This window comes from Galeopterus variegatus, unplaced genomic scaffold (assembly GCF_000696425.1).
Source record: "Galeopterus variegatus unplaced genomic scaffold, G_variegatus-3.0.2 Scaffold178, whole genome shotgun sequence".
Taxonomy (NCBI): Eukaryota; Metazoa; Chordata; class Mammalia; order Dermoptera; family Cynocephalidae; genus Galeopterus; species Galeopterus variegatus.
Window position 1 is genome coordinate 616,036 of NW_007726289.1, and position 17,933 is coordinate 633,968.

Consider the following 17,933-nt stretch of genomic DNA (forward strand, 5'->3'; position numbering starts at 1 on the left):
CTAACCCGGCAAGGCTATCCTTCAGAAAGGAAGGAGAAATAGGATATTTCCCAGACAAACAAAAGCTGCAGGAGTTCAGCACCACACAACAAGCTCTATAAGAAGTCCGTAAGGAGGTCCTGCATCTGGAACCCCCAAAACAATAATCACCCCCACGAATACATGAGAAAGAACAAACACCACTGGTAAAGCAGATATGCAAATGAGAAAGAGAAACTATACTAAACCAACTCAAAAAATCAATGAACACTGAAGATAAACAATAAAAGAGAAAGAAAGGAACAAAAGATGTTTAAATCAACCAGAAGAAAAATAATTAAATGTCAGGATTAAGACAATAACTTTTCGTTAACAATGCTAAATGTGAATGGATTAAATTCCCCACTCAAAAGATACAGGCTGACTGATTGGATTAAAAAGCTAGACCCAACTATATGCTGTCTACAGGATAACTCACCTCACCTGTAAAGACACACACAGACTAAAAGTGAAGGGATGGAAAAAGATATACAACACAAATGGAAACCAAAAATGAGCAGGAATACCTATTTATATTGGTTAAAATAGATATAAAACAAAAACCATAAAAAGAGACAAGGCCTTTATATATATATTTTTTTTAATTTAATTTTATTTTGTCAGTACAACGTGGTTGGTTATTGTGGCCCACTACTGAAACCTCCCTTCCACCTTCCTCTCCCCCGTCCCTCCCAACAACCTCATATCTGTTCGCTTGTCGTATCAACTTCAAGGAATTGTAATTATTGTGTCAAGAAGGCCTTTATATAATGGTAAAGGAATCTATCCAGCAAGAACATATAACAATCATAAATATATATGTACCTAACACTGGAGCACCCAGATACATAAAGCAAACACTATTAGACCTAAAGAAAGAGATAGATACCAATACAATAATAGTTGGGGACCTGAGCACACTTCTTCAGCATTTGACAGATCATCTAGACAACAAATCAACAGAGAAACATAGGTTTTAAACTACACTTTAGATCAATTGGACTTGTCAGGTATCTACAGAACTTTTCATCCAACAACTACAGAATATACACTCTCATCAGCACATGGAACATTCTCTAGGATACACCATATGTTAGGTCACAAATCAACATTGAAGAAATTTTTAAAAATTGAAGTCATTTCAAGTGTCTTTTTAGACCACCATGGATTAAAACTAGAAATCAATAACAAGTAAAACTCTGGAAACTATACAAACACATGGAAATTAAACAACATACTCCTGAATGACCAATGGATCCAAGAAGAAATTAAACAGGAAATCAAAACATTTCTTGAAACTAATGAAAATAAAGACATATCATACCAAAACCTTTTAATTGTGTTTCTTACGTAAGCAAAACTTTACATCTTTTGCTTGTTCTTTGTGAGCCCCTTGAATGTATACATAAAAGGAACAGTTACCCATACATTGTCTCTCCTTTTATCTTTCTAACCTTTTTATCCTTGTTAGAAATTTCTAAGTCTAGTCAATATTTAAATTCATAGATCATACCTGTGGTTTTATTGATCCACAGTTGTTAATTCTTGCTCAAATCTTCCATTAATATTCTTATATCTTTTTCATATGTCTTAGGATAACCTCTTCCCCACAGATATCTCATTGCAAAGGAATATTTAATCCTTTGGATGGAAAAGTATACTCCCAGAATAGATTATTTACACAGCAATGCAAAAACCAGTCCTTTACTTTTGGATAATTTTCTCATCATCAGATCTCTTGAGGTATAAATAAGACAAGAGTAAATCTTTAAAAGATTTAACAGAAATCTATAATTTAGCATGACACATTTGAAATAGAATCAAGACCAGTGAAAGGAAGGATAAGAAAAAATGTAATTAAATTGTTAAATATTTCAATACATTGTGAATTTGTGTGTGTGTGTGTGTGTGTTTTAGTTTTAGTTTGTTTCCTTTTTGGATTGTTTGTTTTAACCACCAAGTTTATAAAACTTTGATAGGTATTTATTTGAGAGCTAGTTTAATTTGATCTCATCATTTTTCAGGTAAGGAAACAGTGATTAGGGAAGCATGGAGCACCTGATTGCCAGCTGGTTTTTGTTTGAGGATGTAATTGTTTGATTGTTTAGAGTGATAGTTAAAATGTGTCAAGTGACAGAGGACATCAATCTACTTTACATATTTGTGTTTTAAACCACAATATACTATTCATAATTCTTTGAAAGAAATATTTCTGAAAATGTAAGCAAGTAAACATTTAATAAAAAGAATCATTTTCCTGCAAACATAATTTAGTCTGCTGTCCAATAAGGTATTTCTGCTCCATTACCTATTTCCCAAAGTCCCTTAACAGAAAAAATTTTGTTTGTTGCTTTTTTTTGCTTCATTTTGCTGCTTAGTATCTTAAATTATTATATGTGCAAATGTTCAGTTGCCTAGAAGTTGTCTAATGAAATAGTTATATAAAAGCCTTTGTCAGAACTTTTAGAAAATAATGGACTTGTAGAACTCTATTAGTGGTTCTACTAAACCAAGAGAAACAGTAAAGTTACTATCTCCTGATATTCTTCCTAATTATTGTATTTCACTTGAGATTAAATTATTAAAGAAAAAGTAAGGGTTCACTGAATCTGCTTCTGTGCTTTGAACTCCCATAGAAAGCTTTTGCTATTGTTAGCTCAGGTAAACTCATTCTTTAAGAAAACTCCTTTCAGGAGAAATATCTAAATTTATTTCTATGGGTAATTTCTGAATCTTTATTCTATAGCTATATGTTTAGTACTGAAATATTAGTGCAACTGAAACATGGGGAACTGATCATGTTTACATTTCTTAGCCAACAAGTCTGCCCTCCCTATTTGCATCTGTTCAGGTTTATACCCACCAGCTGTCAGTGTTCATAAACTCTATGATTACACAAAAAAGAGATAATTGATAGACATGAATCTGAACAGTATTATCATTAACAATTGATCATCATATTTTTTGTAGCACATAAAATCATGCAGAGAAGTTGTTTGTGGTCTATCATTCTCATAAATTATGATTTTTGTTCTCAGGATTGTTATAGATGAATATCATTTTTGTAAAATACAGCAAATTTATGTTATCTAGATTGAGTGAGCATTATGATGTGCATTAATTACATATTTTATCAGTTTTAAACAATTTGGACAAAATGTAAAATATTAGACTCTTAGGGGTATGCTGACACAAAAGATATGTTGAATATAATTTTTTTAATCTATTGCAGTGGCTTTGGATTATCAAAATGAGCTTGAATAATCCAGGAAACTTTCTATTTTATATTCCCAGTTCTTCTCTTCCATATTTTGTGTCATTGTTCTCATACATTTTACTGTTACATATGCTATACATACCCCAATATATTTTTACTATTTTTGTTTTATACATTAATGTATAGAGCAATTAAAATATGAAATTTTTGGGCCGGCCCGGTGGCGCACTCGGTAGAGTGCAGCGTTTGGGAGCGTGGCGGCGTTCCCACCGAGGGTTCGGATCCCATGTAGAAACTGGTCCGCTCACTGGTTGAGCGCGGTGCGGGCGCAACACCGAGGGTTGCGATCCTGTTGCCGGTCGCGGTACGGGCGCGACACCGAGGGTTGCGATCCCAATACTGGTCACGAAAAAAGACAAAAAGGAAAAAAAAATGAAATTTTTAAGAAAATAACAACAAAATCAGCTTGAATCAGCTTACTGTTATAGTTAAGTAGAATTACTACTTAAACGAAAGTTTTGGTTAGTTGAATTCCAAGTAATACAATTTTTGAGACTTTAGATCAGGGTTTGTCATCCTTAGCACTACTAACATTTTGCACTTGAGGGCTGGCCCAGTGGCGCACTCGGTAGAGTGCGGTGCTTGGGAGCACAGCGGCACTCCCGCCGAGGGTTCGGATCGCATATAGAGACCAGTCCACTCACTCATTGAGCGCGGTGCGGGTGCGACACTGAGGGTTGCGATCCCGTAGCCGGTCGCGGTACGGGCGTGACACCGAGGGTTGCGATCCCGTTACCGGTCACGAAAAAAGACAAAAAGGAAAAAAAAAAAAAACATTTTGCACTTGATAATTCTGGTTTGGAGGGAGAACTATCCTGTGCATTGTAGGGTATTTAGCAGTATCCTTGGCCTCTATCTACTTAATGCCATTAGCACCCTCTCAGTTGTTGCAATCAAAAATGTCTCCCAAATGTTCCCTGTTACTGGAACTAAGAAATACATATTCAAAACAATTTAAGGCCAGTATAAAAGAATAGCACTTTATATATAAGGAGAATACTTAGTCACCTAAGAGATTATACTGGCTAAAATTATATATCTAGGATCAAAATATTTGAAATGAAATAATATATGAACAATAATGTATATAATAGAACTTCTATGGAAAATGGCTGCATTAGCATATATTTTTTAAAAGTTAAGCTATTTCTCCCTTAAATGAACAAAAAAAATCAAAACTGGAGGAGAAAAGTACACCTTTACTGAAACTAAAAAAGGCCCCCAATCTTATCTTATACTACTAGCTCTAGTTCCACTCTTTCTTATTGCCAGATTTATTTTTATTTTTATTAATTTATTTTTTAAATTTATTTATTAATATTATTAGTTTTTTACATTCTAAGATGTTGCAGAGCAGTTGGAGAGGAAGGGGAGAGCAGAAGGGGGAGGGAAATAGGGCGGGAGGAGGTCGAAGGAGGTGGGTCATGGTTGAGGCGCATGGCACCCCCCACTCATTCTGGTAGGGGAGACCAGGGGGTTTCCAGCAGCTTGGTCATTGCTGGACTGGATGCAGATGTCAGGGGATTGTGGCTGAAGCCCTTGGACCCCCACCGTCCTGGTGGGAGCCTGGGGCACTTCCAGCAGCAGCTCGGTGGTCATCGCTGGGGTGGGTGCATGTTTTGGGGGATGTGGCTGAGGCCCTCATCCCCCCACTGCCCCAGCTCAGCCTGGGAGCTTCTGCTGGAGACCGGGTGCTCATCACTGGGCTGGGTATGGTCATTGGGGGTGTGTGGCTGAGGCCTAGAGCCCTCCCCACTCCCTGACTTGGGAGCCCTGGGGGCTTCTGGTCATTGTAGGTTTTATAGGTTTTCTTAGGTGGTGGCAGATCTTTACCAGTTAATATCAAACTTTATCTCTGATCTGTGGGTTTTTTTTTTTCTTCCAGTTCTGTGTTTGATTATTCACTGTTTCTACCTCTTAAACTCTGCATTGGAACTAATTTGTTGTCCTTTGCTTACTTCTGAAATGGGGGAACTTCCTGTGGGGACCAGCACTTGAGCCCTGTAGTTGAGCTAAATTGCTGTTTTGCTGATATTCCCTGGGGAAGGCTTTTTGTACAGCTCAGGTTTTAATTTTTGGCCTTATATGTATTTCTGGGTCTTGTGAGGTCCAGTACACCTGGGTTTTGTGGAAATTCTGGTCTGGTCCTGAGTCTTTTCAGCAAATGGCATCCCTGCAGTTCTGTATTCCTGACCAGTCTCCTCTGATTGGTCCTGTGCTGATTGGGGGGCAGATCACTTGTCCTTGCTGTGCCCCAGTGTTCTCCTGGTGGGCCGGTCTCCCCAACCACCTCTGCTTGTCCAAACACTTCCCGTGGGGCAGGCTGTGCAGGTCCCTTGTGATGTCTCACCAGCCTCTGAGTGGGTCCTCACTCCTATGTGGGTCCATGGGAACCCTGTCAGTGGTCTTGCTGTTCTGGGGGCACCAAGGCCCTCTTCTCCCCTGCCGCCTCCAAGCAACTTCATCTGAAGGGCACAGCTGGGGCTTTTGCCAGCTCTTGCTCCATGTGCTCACCAGCTCCATCCTTGAAGCGCTGGGGCTTGAAATGGGGGGGGTGATCCTTTCTTTCTCTCATCGTGGCTTCTTCTGCCTCCATGCACTCCATACGTCTCTCCTCCACTTCCCCTGAGCTCTAGCGGCCCCAGCTTGGCTGTTGTTGCTTTTTAATAGTTGTAAATTGGTTGATTTGTGGGAGAGTGACACTGGGGACTGTCTATTCTGCCATCTTGACCAGAAGCTGCCAGAGTTCAATTTTGTTTTATTTTCAAACACTTTTATTTTATTTTTAAATGCTAATATTATAACAAACAATTTTGTGTATGTTGCATTTCCTATTGGTACTTTATTTCTACAGAAAAGATTCTAAAAATTAGAATTGCAGTATCCAAGCATATATATATATTTAATTTTAACAAATATTATCAGATTACTTCTTCAGGAAAAGTAATCTCTAATGACCTATATGTATATGAGACTACTTATTTTACCTTTTGAGTTGTACTTACTTTAGTCCTGGATAAAGTTATAACAACAAAAAGAAATACCTAGAATTTATAGTGTATTATTGTACAGAAAAATGTAATGACTTATTTATCGAGTTCTTATATACCAACTACTCAGCTAAAGTGTCTATGTTGTTATGTCACCATATTATTTTTGCTGTGGAATACAAAGATAAATTTTAAAAAAGACTAAAACACAAAAAAAACCCTTTCACTATTTTTTAGAAAATAGTACATTCAAATATAGTACATTTCAGAATTCTTTGAGATAATGAGTTTAACAGCTATAAAGAAAAAAATAGACTTCTTTAAATGAAATCTTTCTAGGTAAAGAATCTACTTTTCTTGTATTTAGTGAAATGAGACTTGGTGAAAATAATTTATGGAGAAAGGTGTCAGCCATGGGCCTTGCCATCAGACAGCCACGCGTCTCAGAGTTCATTAGTGACTGTTGCTGACCCAAAAGTCTGCCCATTACCATTAGTCCCATGCAGCCATCAGGAGCAATGGCACCTTTTCTGTGATGAATACTGATAAAGAGAAGGAAGGATTCTGTAAGAATATGGACATACTTATCATAGCAGTACTGTCATTTATGGAGGTGATTGACAGCAATACCAGAATATGAAGAAAAGTTTTTGAATTGTATATGATTCAAAAGTTCATTGAAATGGTCTTACTAATGAAGCTATGTGTGAACCCAAGATTACCTTCCCCATATGTCTCTGTTTGTGAGAAAAATTATCTAAATACTTTATGGATTCAGTCAACATTTAAACATTAACCTTGCATTATTTTTAACCAGTCAATATTTTAAAATAAAATTAAACCGTTTTTCTTAGAAAATGTAGTCACATTTCTTAGAAATGTGAGTTGGATATAGAATTCAGTACAGAAATCTTTCTATAGTCAGATTATTTAAATGGTGAGTTTACATGTGGCTGATCATAAATTCACTTATAGGTGAGCAATATCTTTTTTTTTCTTTCTATAGGTAGTATATTCCTTGTAGCATCTGCAAACTTAATGATTTCCTTGCTTAATTATGAGACAGTGCATGCATGGAGTATGAAAATGACCATAGCCAATTGTATTCTGGATTTTTAATATCAACATGAACTATTCTAATAAAACCAATGCAAGATTCTACCCACAATAGTGAAGCAATTAATAAAGATGCTTAGAAGTGGTTTGGTCATTATAAAGCAGTCACACTAAGGCCATTTTGAAAGCATAGTTCAAACCTGCCTCCAGTAAAAACTCTAAAACGTATTTGTCTTTTTGGGGGGAACCTTTGTTATATCGGGGATTACCAGGCCAAATCTTGGACTCTTAAGACCCACACGGATATTGCTGTCTGAATTTAGAAGCCAAGGATGCAATTCAATGTGGTGATATTTTCTTGATTCATTAAGATAATGTGGGAATTATGTTACAAGTGAACAGATGTTGAGGTGATTTATTAATTTGTTGGATATGAGAATACTGCAAATCTATTAGAAAAGGATTTGATATATTTAATATTAAACTTATTTCATAAATTAGTATTTTTTATTGTTTTTATCCTTATTTTATCTTTATGAAGAACATGCATTTCTCAGTTTATTTCTTTTTTTTAAAGTATGCAAAAAGTTTAAATGTATATAATTCTTTTGAATAATTCTACTGTCTAATACTGAGAATTAACAGTTTTCTCCCCATCTTATAGATATGGAGTCTGGAGAAAGGTTACCATCCTCAACAGCCTCCTCTACTACCCCAACTTCAGCTTCTACACCTTCTGTGGCTTCAGCAGTTTCAAAAGGCGGCCTTTCCACTGTAGCTGCTTCACTTAGCTCTACAATCAACCCATGTGGTGAATACCCTTTATTAACTCAATTGTAGAATGCCATCCTTTTCATGATTTGCATTCATAGTGTTTTATTGAGCTCTGAATAAAATATTCTCATGACCTCCATTGACCTGTTGAACGGTGGCTAGGTTAAACATCTGGTCTCTTTGGTTCTTCTGGATTTTCCACTGGGGTAGCTCTGGTTATTCCATGCTTTCCATGTTTATTAGAAATCCTCTTTGAGAGTTTAACCTAGTATCTTAATTTGTTTTACCATTTTAATTAATAAATTAATAAATGTGTAGTCTTTTAAAACAATAAGGCCCATGAGGAAGTGAACATTTAAAAAGGAGTCCTTGGTGGTAACATTAAGTACCAGTGCTGTGCACCCTTTGCCCTATATTTGCTTCTAGTATTTGAAATGCCCTTCACAAGCTCCGACTACCCCAGTTCACAGGTGTATACTAAGACAGACCATTTATTTCACAGAAAATATTTTAAAAATTTAGAGCATGGCAAGTTTCTCTCAAACATGAATAAAGTTCGGGCCAGCCCGGTGGCACACTGGAGAGTGCGCCGCTTGGGAGTGCGGCGGCGCTCCCGCCAAGGGTTCGGATCCCATGTGGAGACCGGTTCCCGCTCACTGGCTGAGCGTGGTGCGGGCGCAACACCGAGGGTTGCCATCCTGTTGCCGGTCCCCGGTACGGGCGCGACACCGAGGGTTGCGATCCCGTTACCGGTCAGTTAAAAAAAAAAAAAAAAGACAAACCCCCCCCCAAAAAAAAACATGAATAAAGTTCATATTGCTAAACACAGAGCTTTATTTCAAAAGTGAAAACATCCTCAGTTTTGATCAATTATGTAGAAGGTATCTTTAAGAATCCCCAAAGTTGTTCTTTGCCCTTTTATACAAGTTTGGTAGAATACATCCTTTTTTTAACACCTAAACTTGATAATTCATTTCTTTATCTGTAGGAAACAATTTAACCATAAATACTTTTTGTCTTGTAGATTATATTATGTTTGTAAACAGTGGAACAAAATATTTTACCTTTTCAAATTAGATCTATAATTTTGCATAAATGAAATGCATAAATATGGACTGTTTGATTATAAAATACCCTAGCAAATTGTCAAGTATATATTTTCATTTATCTAATCAATGGAATGATAAGGATGTTATTTAATTATTCTATAATTATACAACAATTTTCTAAAATGTTGTTAGTGATTATAAAATAACTAAAATAGGTGTTTTTGGTTTTGTTTTTTTAAATCTGTATAACAACTCCTTTTCTGCACCATACAAATCTTCACCAAGTAATTTAACAACTTCTCTCACATTTACCTTATTAAATGATGGCTGGACTCTAAGGTCCATTGATGATATCCTGTGCTTAAAAATAGTAATGTTGTCGGCTGGCCCGGTGGCGCACTCGGTTGAGTGTGGCACTTGGGAGTGCGGCGGTGCTCCCGCCGAGGGTTCGGATCCCATATAGAGACCCGTCCGCTCACTGGCTGAGCGCGGTGCGGGCGCGACACCGAGGGTTGCGATCCCGTTACCGGTCACGAAAAAAGACAAAAAGGAAAAAAAAAATAGTGATGTTGTGATTGGCTTTTCACCTTAGATTACTTTTTTTAAATGATCACACAGTTGTAACTTTTATAATTTATTCTTTCTAGCTTTTTGTTACTCTTCTTCCTCTTTCCTTTGTCGTCAGCTCCTTTCAAGGTATTCTCCTAATCTGCTGTGTTACTTTTTGCATTTATGTCTGGATCAATCTTTAATATATATATATATGTATATGTTTCTAGAGAAATGTCTTTTTTTATGTTGAAGATTTTAATAGCATCCTTGAATATAGAGCCTGGAGTTTTCCAGACACTTTTTTCCCATTAGTTTTCTGAATTAATGACACTGGAATTACTTACAATTCTTTTTATTTTTTTTAACTTCTCAATATACATTGTAGTTGATTTTTGTGTCCATTTACCCATTCCTCTTCCCCCCTTCACCGCCCCCCCCCCCTGCCTCCTACAATTCTGATTAGTCATATGTTCGTCACTATTCTTTGTTACTGGTGGTTGGGAGTTGCAGAGGGGTGGGGTATGCTGAGTTGCTGAATAACGTCAAAAATCTTGTCTAGAAAGGGATTCTTTATTTTTTTAAATCATTTATTTGGTAATAAAAAATAACGTAGAGTTTTTATATTGAGATGCTTACTCTGAATTTCAAAGTATCTTTTATTTCTGTTTAGACAGAAGTATATCACTTACTTTCACATTATAATTTTAGTACCTACAGCTTGAGTTTTATTCACTATCTAGGTAAAATGAGTTTTTGTTTTTGACTTTCAGTGTTATGGTTCATGTATAAAATAAAGCCTTTCATTCCCTTCCAACAAATAAGCTACTTAAGAGAATGCTAGTTGTTTTGTATAACTCAGTTTATTATAATTTCCTTTCTTTCCTTGTTTGCTTCATTATTTTTGGCCTATACATTGCCTGGTACTTCTCTCCATTATAATGTAAAATTATAGAGTGATAATGGGCCTGACCACTGAATCTTAAACAATTCAGTCTCCTCACATTTTTTAGTACGTAGAGACAAAAAACCAGAATTTTTGTGGTTTTTTTTTTTTATTGTGGTAAATTATATATAGCATAATGATTGCCATTTTAAGCATTTTTAAACATACAATTGTGTGGAATTAATTACATTAACAGTGCTGTGTGACCGCCATCTCTATCTATTTCCAAAACTTTTTCGTCCTCCTGAACATAAACTCTGTGTACATTAAGTAATAACTTCTCATTAGACAATTTTCATCTTTAGAATGTCACAACCTCAACAGTTCTTTAATGGGCCCTTTGAGGTCATTCTCTTGTTTTAAACAGTTATTTTATTTTAGGAAAACAGTTATTTCTCTGTTATCTTCATTAACGGTATGTCTATAGGAATTACTCTGAGTTATAAAGGATGTAATTCAAGCCTGCTTTCAAACTTGGAGTCATCAACTACCTTCTGTCAAATCAATACCTTGTCAGAGTCTGAAATTATACCAATTTACTAATTAGCCTGTTGCTATTATGGATGCTGGCAGAAGATATGAGACTCCTGGATCAGAGATTTTTTTGCTTATGGCACAGCAAACAACATGAGCATCATGTTGGCATTTGTTCCCCACACCCAAGTCCCACAGGGGTGATGTGAAAAGGCCCAGTTGGATCCTATGCATTCAGTGAGTTTGTGTCACAGCTGAGGAACACTGAGCTTGAGGAATCCACTGCTTTTATAGTAAATGACAGCAAGCCCACTCTGTGTGTGGGAGGAGATGTTACCTCATCCTTTGAGGTTGCTCACTGCAAATGCAATCCTGAGATATAGCCCAGTTAAAGAGTGGTCAAGGCCTTGCATTCTTGGCATGTCCAGCAATAACATGCAGGGACTCAGGGCCCTTGGAAGATTGCCTCTCACAATACATCTTTAGTTTTATTATAGTAAGTTGGGCAGAAAATAACACTAAAGATTGACTCATCTAAGGCTACCTGCATATATGGATATTTTTTTCTCTTATCAGAAGAGTAATATTTCCTTTCCCTGAAAGAATGATTTTAAAAAAAAAACTGTCTACTGCTAAAAAATAATTTGGGGCAGCTTTCAGTAAATGTATAGGCACAATAAGCAAAAACAACCAAAGTATCAAAAGATAGGCTCTAAAAAATAAAAAGGATTTAGCTGAAGAAAACCACAGATATTGAACAAAAAACTTAACTAGAGAGCTGCTAAGAACAAAAGGAAAATATAAAGAATTACGTGCCTCACCTTACCCTACTGCTAGTAAGTATATCACTTCCTCAGAAAAAGCAAACTTTATTCTGGCCCTGAGTGGTATAGGGAATATGCGACAGAGCCTCTCTGTTTAGAAGATCAAATGATAGTGTTCATGCCAGTTTAACTGTATTAAGAGATGGGGCCTCTGGGATGTGAGCCCTCAACAAATGGGGTTATTGTCCTATAAGAGAGGTTGAAGGGAGCTGCCTTGCTCCCTTTCCTGCCATGTGAGGAGACAGCAAGGTGGCATCATCTTTGAAGCAGAGAATGAGCCCTCATCAGATACTGAGTCTGCTGGAGCCTTAATCTTGAACTTCCCAGCCTCCAGAACTGTGAGGAATAAATTTCTATTGTTTATAAATTATGAATTTTGGGGAGACGCCAACATTCAGACCATAGCACCTCTCATTTAGTATCGCTTCGAAAAATACATAGTGATAAGGCCATTGTGACAGACTGAATTGGCTTTTTGGTTTTGGAACTCTCAGCAGTTTGGGCTGTTGATTATTATATCAATAAATTCAGCTAGAGATAACATAAATCAGTAAAGCTATTTTAAGCAGGAAGAGATTTAATGTAAGCAATTAGGTACTTATAAAATTACTGAAGAAGTGGCCCCTGGCCCACATGCATGATTTCAGAGCATTACCGCCAGATTGAACTGCTGAGGAAATTACCTCAGTTCAATCAGAACATCACTGTTCCAACTGCTGGCTCCATGATCATACCCCCTTACCTGCAATCAGAAACCACTGACAGAACTGGTACCAGGGCTAGTCTGTCCTGTCTGCTAGATCTGAACCACCAAAAAGGATATTTCATGTGCTGCCAATCACCTAGGTTAACTGTTCTTAATTCTTTCCAAACACATCTGATTGACAGAATCTAAATTGCTTCTGGAACCCTGACTGCAAGAGAGACTGGTAAATGTCTTTAGCCATCAACTCCTTCATCACAGGAACACTCACTAACAGGAGGTTGAAACAAATGTTGAATGAAACAATTAAATACCGATTTGAGCTCATCTCGTTATAGCCCCCCTGCTATATCTCCCCGCCTATGTATTGCAATAAATTTTTCTGATACATGTATATGAGCTTTATTTCCATTTCATCAGTTCTTTTCTTTTTTTAAAAAAATAGTACTTTAGTAATGCATCTAACAGCTTGTATATACTTATTACACATCTCTTTTGATATACTGTTCTATGTAAGAATATAAATTTAACGAATAGAAGAAATGCTTAACTCAAAGTGATATGGCTCTTCCCCCTCACAGACAATAGCAAATATATCTTGTTTCCTTTTTAAAGAGTATAAAGGACTTTTCAAAGACTTCATTCCTGCTATACTGTTATCATTAATCCTTCTTTATCTACTGAATCGTGTACATCAGTATAAAAACATATTCTTAGTATCACCCATCCTAAAAAAACAATACATACCAAAAACCCTTCCTTCACCCCAAATACTACTGCCCTACTTTTTGCCAAAATTTCACACATCACTTCTCAAAAGAGATAGCTGCATATAGCTTTTCTTTGTCTTTCATGCACATCTCAACCCATACTAGTGCGACTTTTCTATTCTCATCTCACTCAACCTCTCAGCAGAATTTGACACAGCTGACCACTCCCTCTTTGAAAATCTTTCCTCTTAGCTTCCATGATACCACTCTTAGTTTTTTGGTTTTTTTGCAGATTCCTTTACTCATCAATGTTGCATTTTCCAGGTCTAGGTCCTGAGGCCTCTTATTTCTTATCTCTTTGTTTTAATATATGCGTATGAAGACTCCGCCTATGAACTTTCTCTCTGAGCTCTTGAGCATACATATTTTACATAGATGTTTCATAGACATTTCAAACTTAACAAATTTAATATATCCAAAACCAAACTCTTGGTTTCCCTCACAAACCTGTTTCTCTCAAATTCTTCCTCATTTAATTAAATGATACCCACTATCTATCCAGTAGCTTAAGCCTTACATATAGTGATCTCTAGATTTCTCTATTTCTCTTTCACTCTCACATCCAAATCCTATTGATTCTGCCTTCAGAAGAAGGCTTGAGTTTGTATACTTCTTTCTGTCTTCACTACTACTTCCGGAGTATATGCTAAAATCTCTCACCTGATTCATAGCAGTTCATTCATAGCTGGACTCCACTTCCATGCTTTAATGTATTTAATTCTGCTTTAATCTATTACTCTTGTAACAGTTCAACTGATTATACAAACTCCCCCACTTTTAGTTTTTTATTTATTTTTATTTAGGTATAATTTATATGTAATAAAATTCACAATTTTAAATGTATACTTCAATGAATTTTGACAAATGTATATACTAATGTAACCTCCAGGTTATTGAACATTTTCATTTCTTCAAAAAATTGCCTGTGTCTTTTTGAAGTTAGATTCCTCCTTTCATCATCACCCTGGCAATTGCTGATCTGCTTTCTATTGCTATTGTCCAGCCTTTCCTGGAATTTCATGTAAATAGAATCATATAGTCTGTACTCTTTTGTGCCTGGCTTCTTTCACTTAGCATAATGCTTTTGAAATTTATTCATATCATTTTGTATATCAATCAATAGCTCATTCCTTTGCGTTACTGAGTAATATTTTGTTATATGGCTGCGCCACAATTTGTGTATTCATTTACCTGTTGATAGACATTGCACTGTTTCGGTTTGAGGCAATTATGAATATTCAAGTAACAAACCACTTGTTTATAGGTGTTTTTATTTCTCTTGGGTAAATACCTGGGAGTGGGATGGCTATAGAATATGGTAACTGTATGTTAATTTTGATAAGAATTGACAGATTTTTTGCAAAGTAGTTGTAACATTTGTTATCCCCCACCAGCAGTGTATGAGAGTTCTAGTTACCCTGTGTCTTTGTTAATAACTCTTGGTATAGTCAATCTTTTTATTTTTAGCCATTCTAATGGGTGCTGAGTGGTGTCTCATTTTGGTTTTAGTTTGTATTTCTCTAAAGACTGATGGTGTTAGCAAATTTTTATGTGTTTATTTGCTCTTCATACACTTTCTTTCATAATACAAGGGTACTTCAAAAAGTTCATGGACCCTGTACCAGCCAGCTGCCCCCCCCCCAAAAAAAGTTCATAGAAAGATTCATATTATTTTTTACTTCTGTTTGCCCATGAACTATTCATAATACAAGGGTACTTCAAAAAGTTCATGGACCCTGTACCAGCCAGCTGCCCCCCCCCAAAAAAAGTTCATAGAAAGATTCATATTATTTTTTACTTCTGTTTGCCCATGAACTTTTTGAAGTATCCTCATATATCTGTTCAAATATTTTGCCTTTTTAAATATTCAAATATTTTGTTTTTTAAATTGGGTTGTCTTTCTTTCCAATCTGTGTATTTTTTATTTCCTTTCCTTGCTTCAGTGAAATTGCACCTTTTAGTACAATGTTGAATAAAAGTGATTATAACAGACATCCTTGCCATGTTCCTGATCTTAGGGGAAAAGTAGTCATTCTTTTACCAGTAAGTCTGATTATTGAGGAATTTCCCTTCTATTTTTCCTGAGAATTTTTTATTATGAATTGGTATTGAATTTTGTCACAAGGTTTTTGCATCTATTGAGATAATCATATGGCTTTTCATTTTTAATTTTCTAATATGGTGAATTACACTGATTAATTTTTAAATGTTAAGCCAATCTTGCATTTCAGGGACTGATCCCATTTGATCATGATGTATTATCCTTTTAAAATATTGTTGGATTTGATATGCTAAAATTTTATTAGGGAATTTTACACCTGTATTCATGAGGGTTATTGGTCTACAGTTTTCTTTTCTTGTCATTTTTTTGTTGGAAATGAATTAGGAAGATTCCCACCTGTCTTGTTTTTTGGAAGAATGTAGAATTGGTATTATTTCTTCCCTAAATGTTTGGTAGAATTCACCATCAGTATGGGTTAATGAATATTTATTGTATTCTATAGTGAAGTCATCTGGGCCTGGAGGGTTTTTGTTTGTTTGTTTAAATTGTTGTTGTTGTTGTTGTAAGTTATTAAACCATGAATTCACCTTTTAAAATATAGGTATAGGACTTATCTTCTTGAGTGAGCTTTGATTGGAATCTTTCAAGGAATTTGTCCATTTCTTCTAAGTCATTGAATTTATGGGACTAAATTTGTTCCTAATATTACCTTATCCTTTTAATGTCTGTATGATTTGTAGTGATGTCTTCTCTTCCATTGTTGATATTCATAGTTTGTGTCTTTTCTCATTTTTCTTAGTGATTAGAGGTTTATCAATTTTATTGATCTTTTTGAGGAACTAGCTTTTGTTTTCATTGAGTTTTCTATTTTCTGTTTCATTGATTTCTGCCCTTATATTTATTATTTCCTTCTTTTTTTCTGTTGGTTTGATTTTCTCTTTTCCCCCCTCGTTTCTAAAGAGTGAGCTCACATCATTTGGAATCTTTGTCCTTTTATTTTATTTATTTATTTTTTTTGTCTTTTTTCTGTGTCCGGCAACGGATCGCAACCCTCAGTGTTGCCCCCGTACCGGACCGGGGACCGGCAACGGGATCGCAAGCCTCAGTGTTGCTCCCGCGCCTCGCTCAGCCAGTGAGCGGGAACCGGTCTGTATGTGGGATCCGAACCCTCGGACGGGAGCGCCGCCGCGCTTCCCAAGCAGCGCACTATCCAGTGCGCCACCGGGCCGGCCCTTAATTTTATTTTTTAAATGACATTTAATTATTGTACATATTTATGGGGCACAGAGTGACATTTCCATACATGTATAAACTGTGTGATTATCAAATCAGGCTAATTAGCATATCTATCACCACAAACATTTATCATTTTGTGATGAGAACATTTGAACTCCTCTCTTCCAGCCATTTGAAAATATACAATAAATTGTTGTTAACTATAGACAGCTAGCACTACTGTGGAATACTAGAACTTATTATTCCTATCTAGATGTAATTCTGTACCCATTAACCTACCTCTCCCTGTCCCTTCTCCCCCATACCCTTCCCAGCTTTAGTAACCACAATTTTACTCTTTATTTCTATGAGCTTATTTTTTTTTTAGCTTCCACATATGAGTGAGAACATGGGGTATTTATCTTTTTGTGCCTGACTTATTTCACCCAACATAATGTCTTCCACGCTCATCTATGTTGACATGAATGACATGATTTTGTTAATTTTTATGGCTGAGTAATATTCCATTGTGTATATATGCTACATTTTCTTTATCTTTTCATCTGTTGATGGACACAGGTTGATTCCATATCTTAGCTATTATAAGCAGTGCTTCAATAAACATGGGGGTGCAGGTATTTCTTTGTTCTACTGACTTTCTTTTCTTTGGATAAATACCCTGTAGTGAGATTGCTAGATCATATGGTAGTTCTATTTTTAGTTCTTTGAGGAACCTCCATACTGTTTTTCATAATGGCTTTACTAATTTACATTCCCACCAACAGGGTATTAGAGTTCCATTTTCTCCACATCCTTGCCAACATTTGTTGTTTGTTTTCTTTTTGATAATGGGTATTCTGGCTGGAGGAATATGATATCTTATTGTGGTTTTGATTTGCATTTCCCTGATAATTAGTGATGTTGACCGTTTTTTCATATACCTGTTGACCATTTTTATGTCTTCTTCTGAGAAATGTCTATTCAGCTCCTTTTCCCTTTTTTTAATGGGATTATTTGGGGGGTTTTTTGCTATCGACTTGAGTTCCTTATATATTCTGGATATTAATCTCTCATGGGATGAATAGTTTGCAAATATTTTCTCCCATTCTGCAGGTTGCCTCTTAACTCTGATGATTATTTCTTTTGCTGTGCAAAAGCTTTTTAGTTTGATGTAGTCCCATTTGTCTATTTTTGCTTTTGTTGCTTGTGCTCGATGAGTCCTCTCCATAAAATTTTTGCCCAGACCAATGTCTTGGAGCATTTCCCCTATGTTTCATTCTAGTAGT

The 17,933-nt window shown here is 36.1% G+C and overlaps 1 protein-coding gene across 1 annotated transcript in view; it reads left to right on the forward strand.

Moving 5' to 3' along the window:
- Positions 1–17,933, forward strand: part of BAZ2B (bromodomain adjacent to zinc finger domain, 2B) — a 110,603-nt gene that overhangs the window by 21,963 nt on the left and 70,707 nt on the right. Inside the window, exon 2 of the mRNA XM_008563981.1 lies at positions 8,006–8,152. Within this exon, the coding sequence (XP_008562203.1) occupies positions 8,008–8,152 (145 nt within the window). The 5' untranslated portion in view covers positions 8,006–8,007. The remainder of the gene's footprint in view (positions 1–8,005; positions 8,153–17,933) is intronic.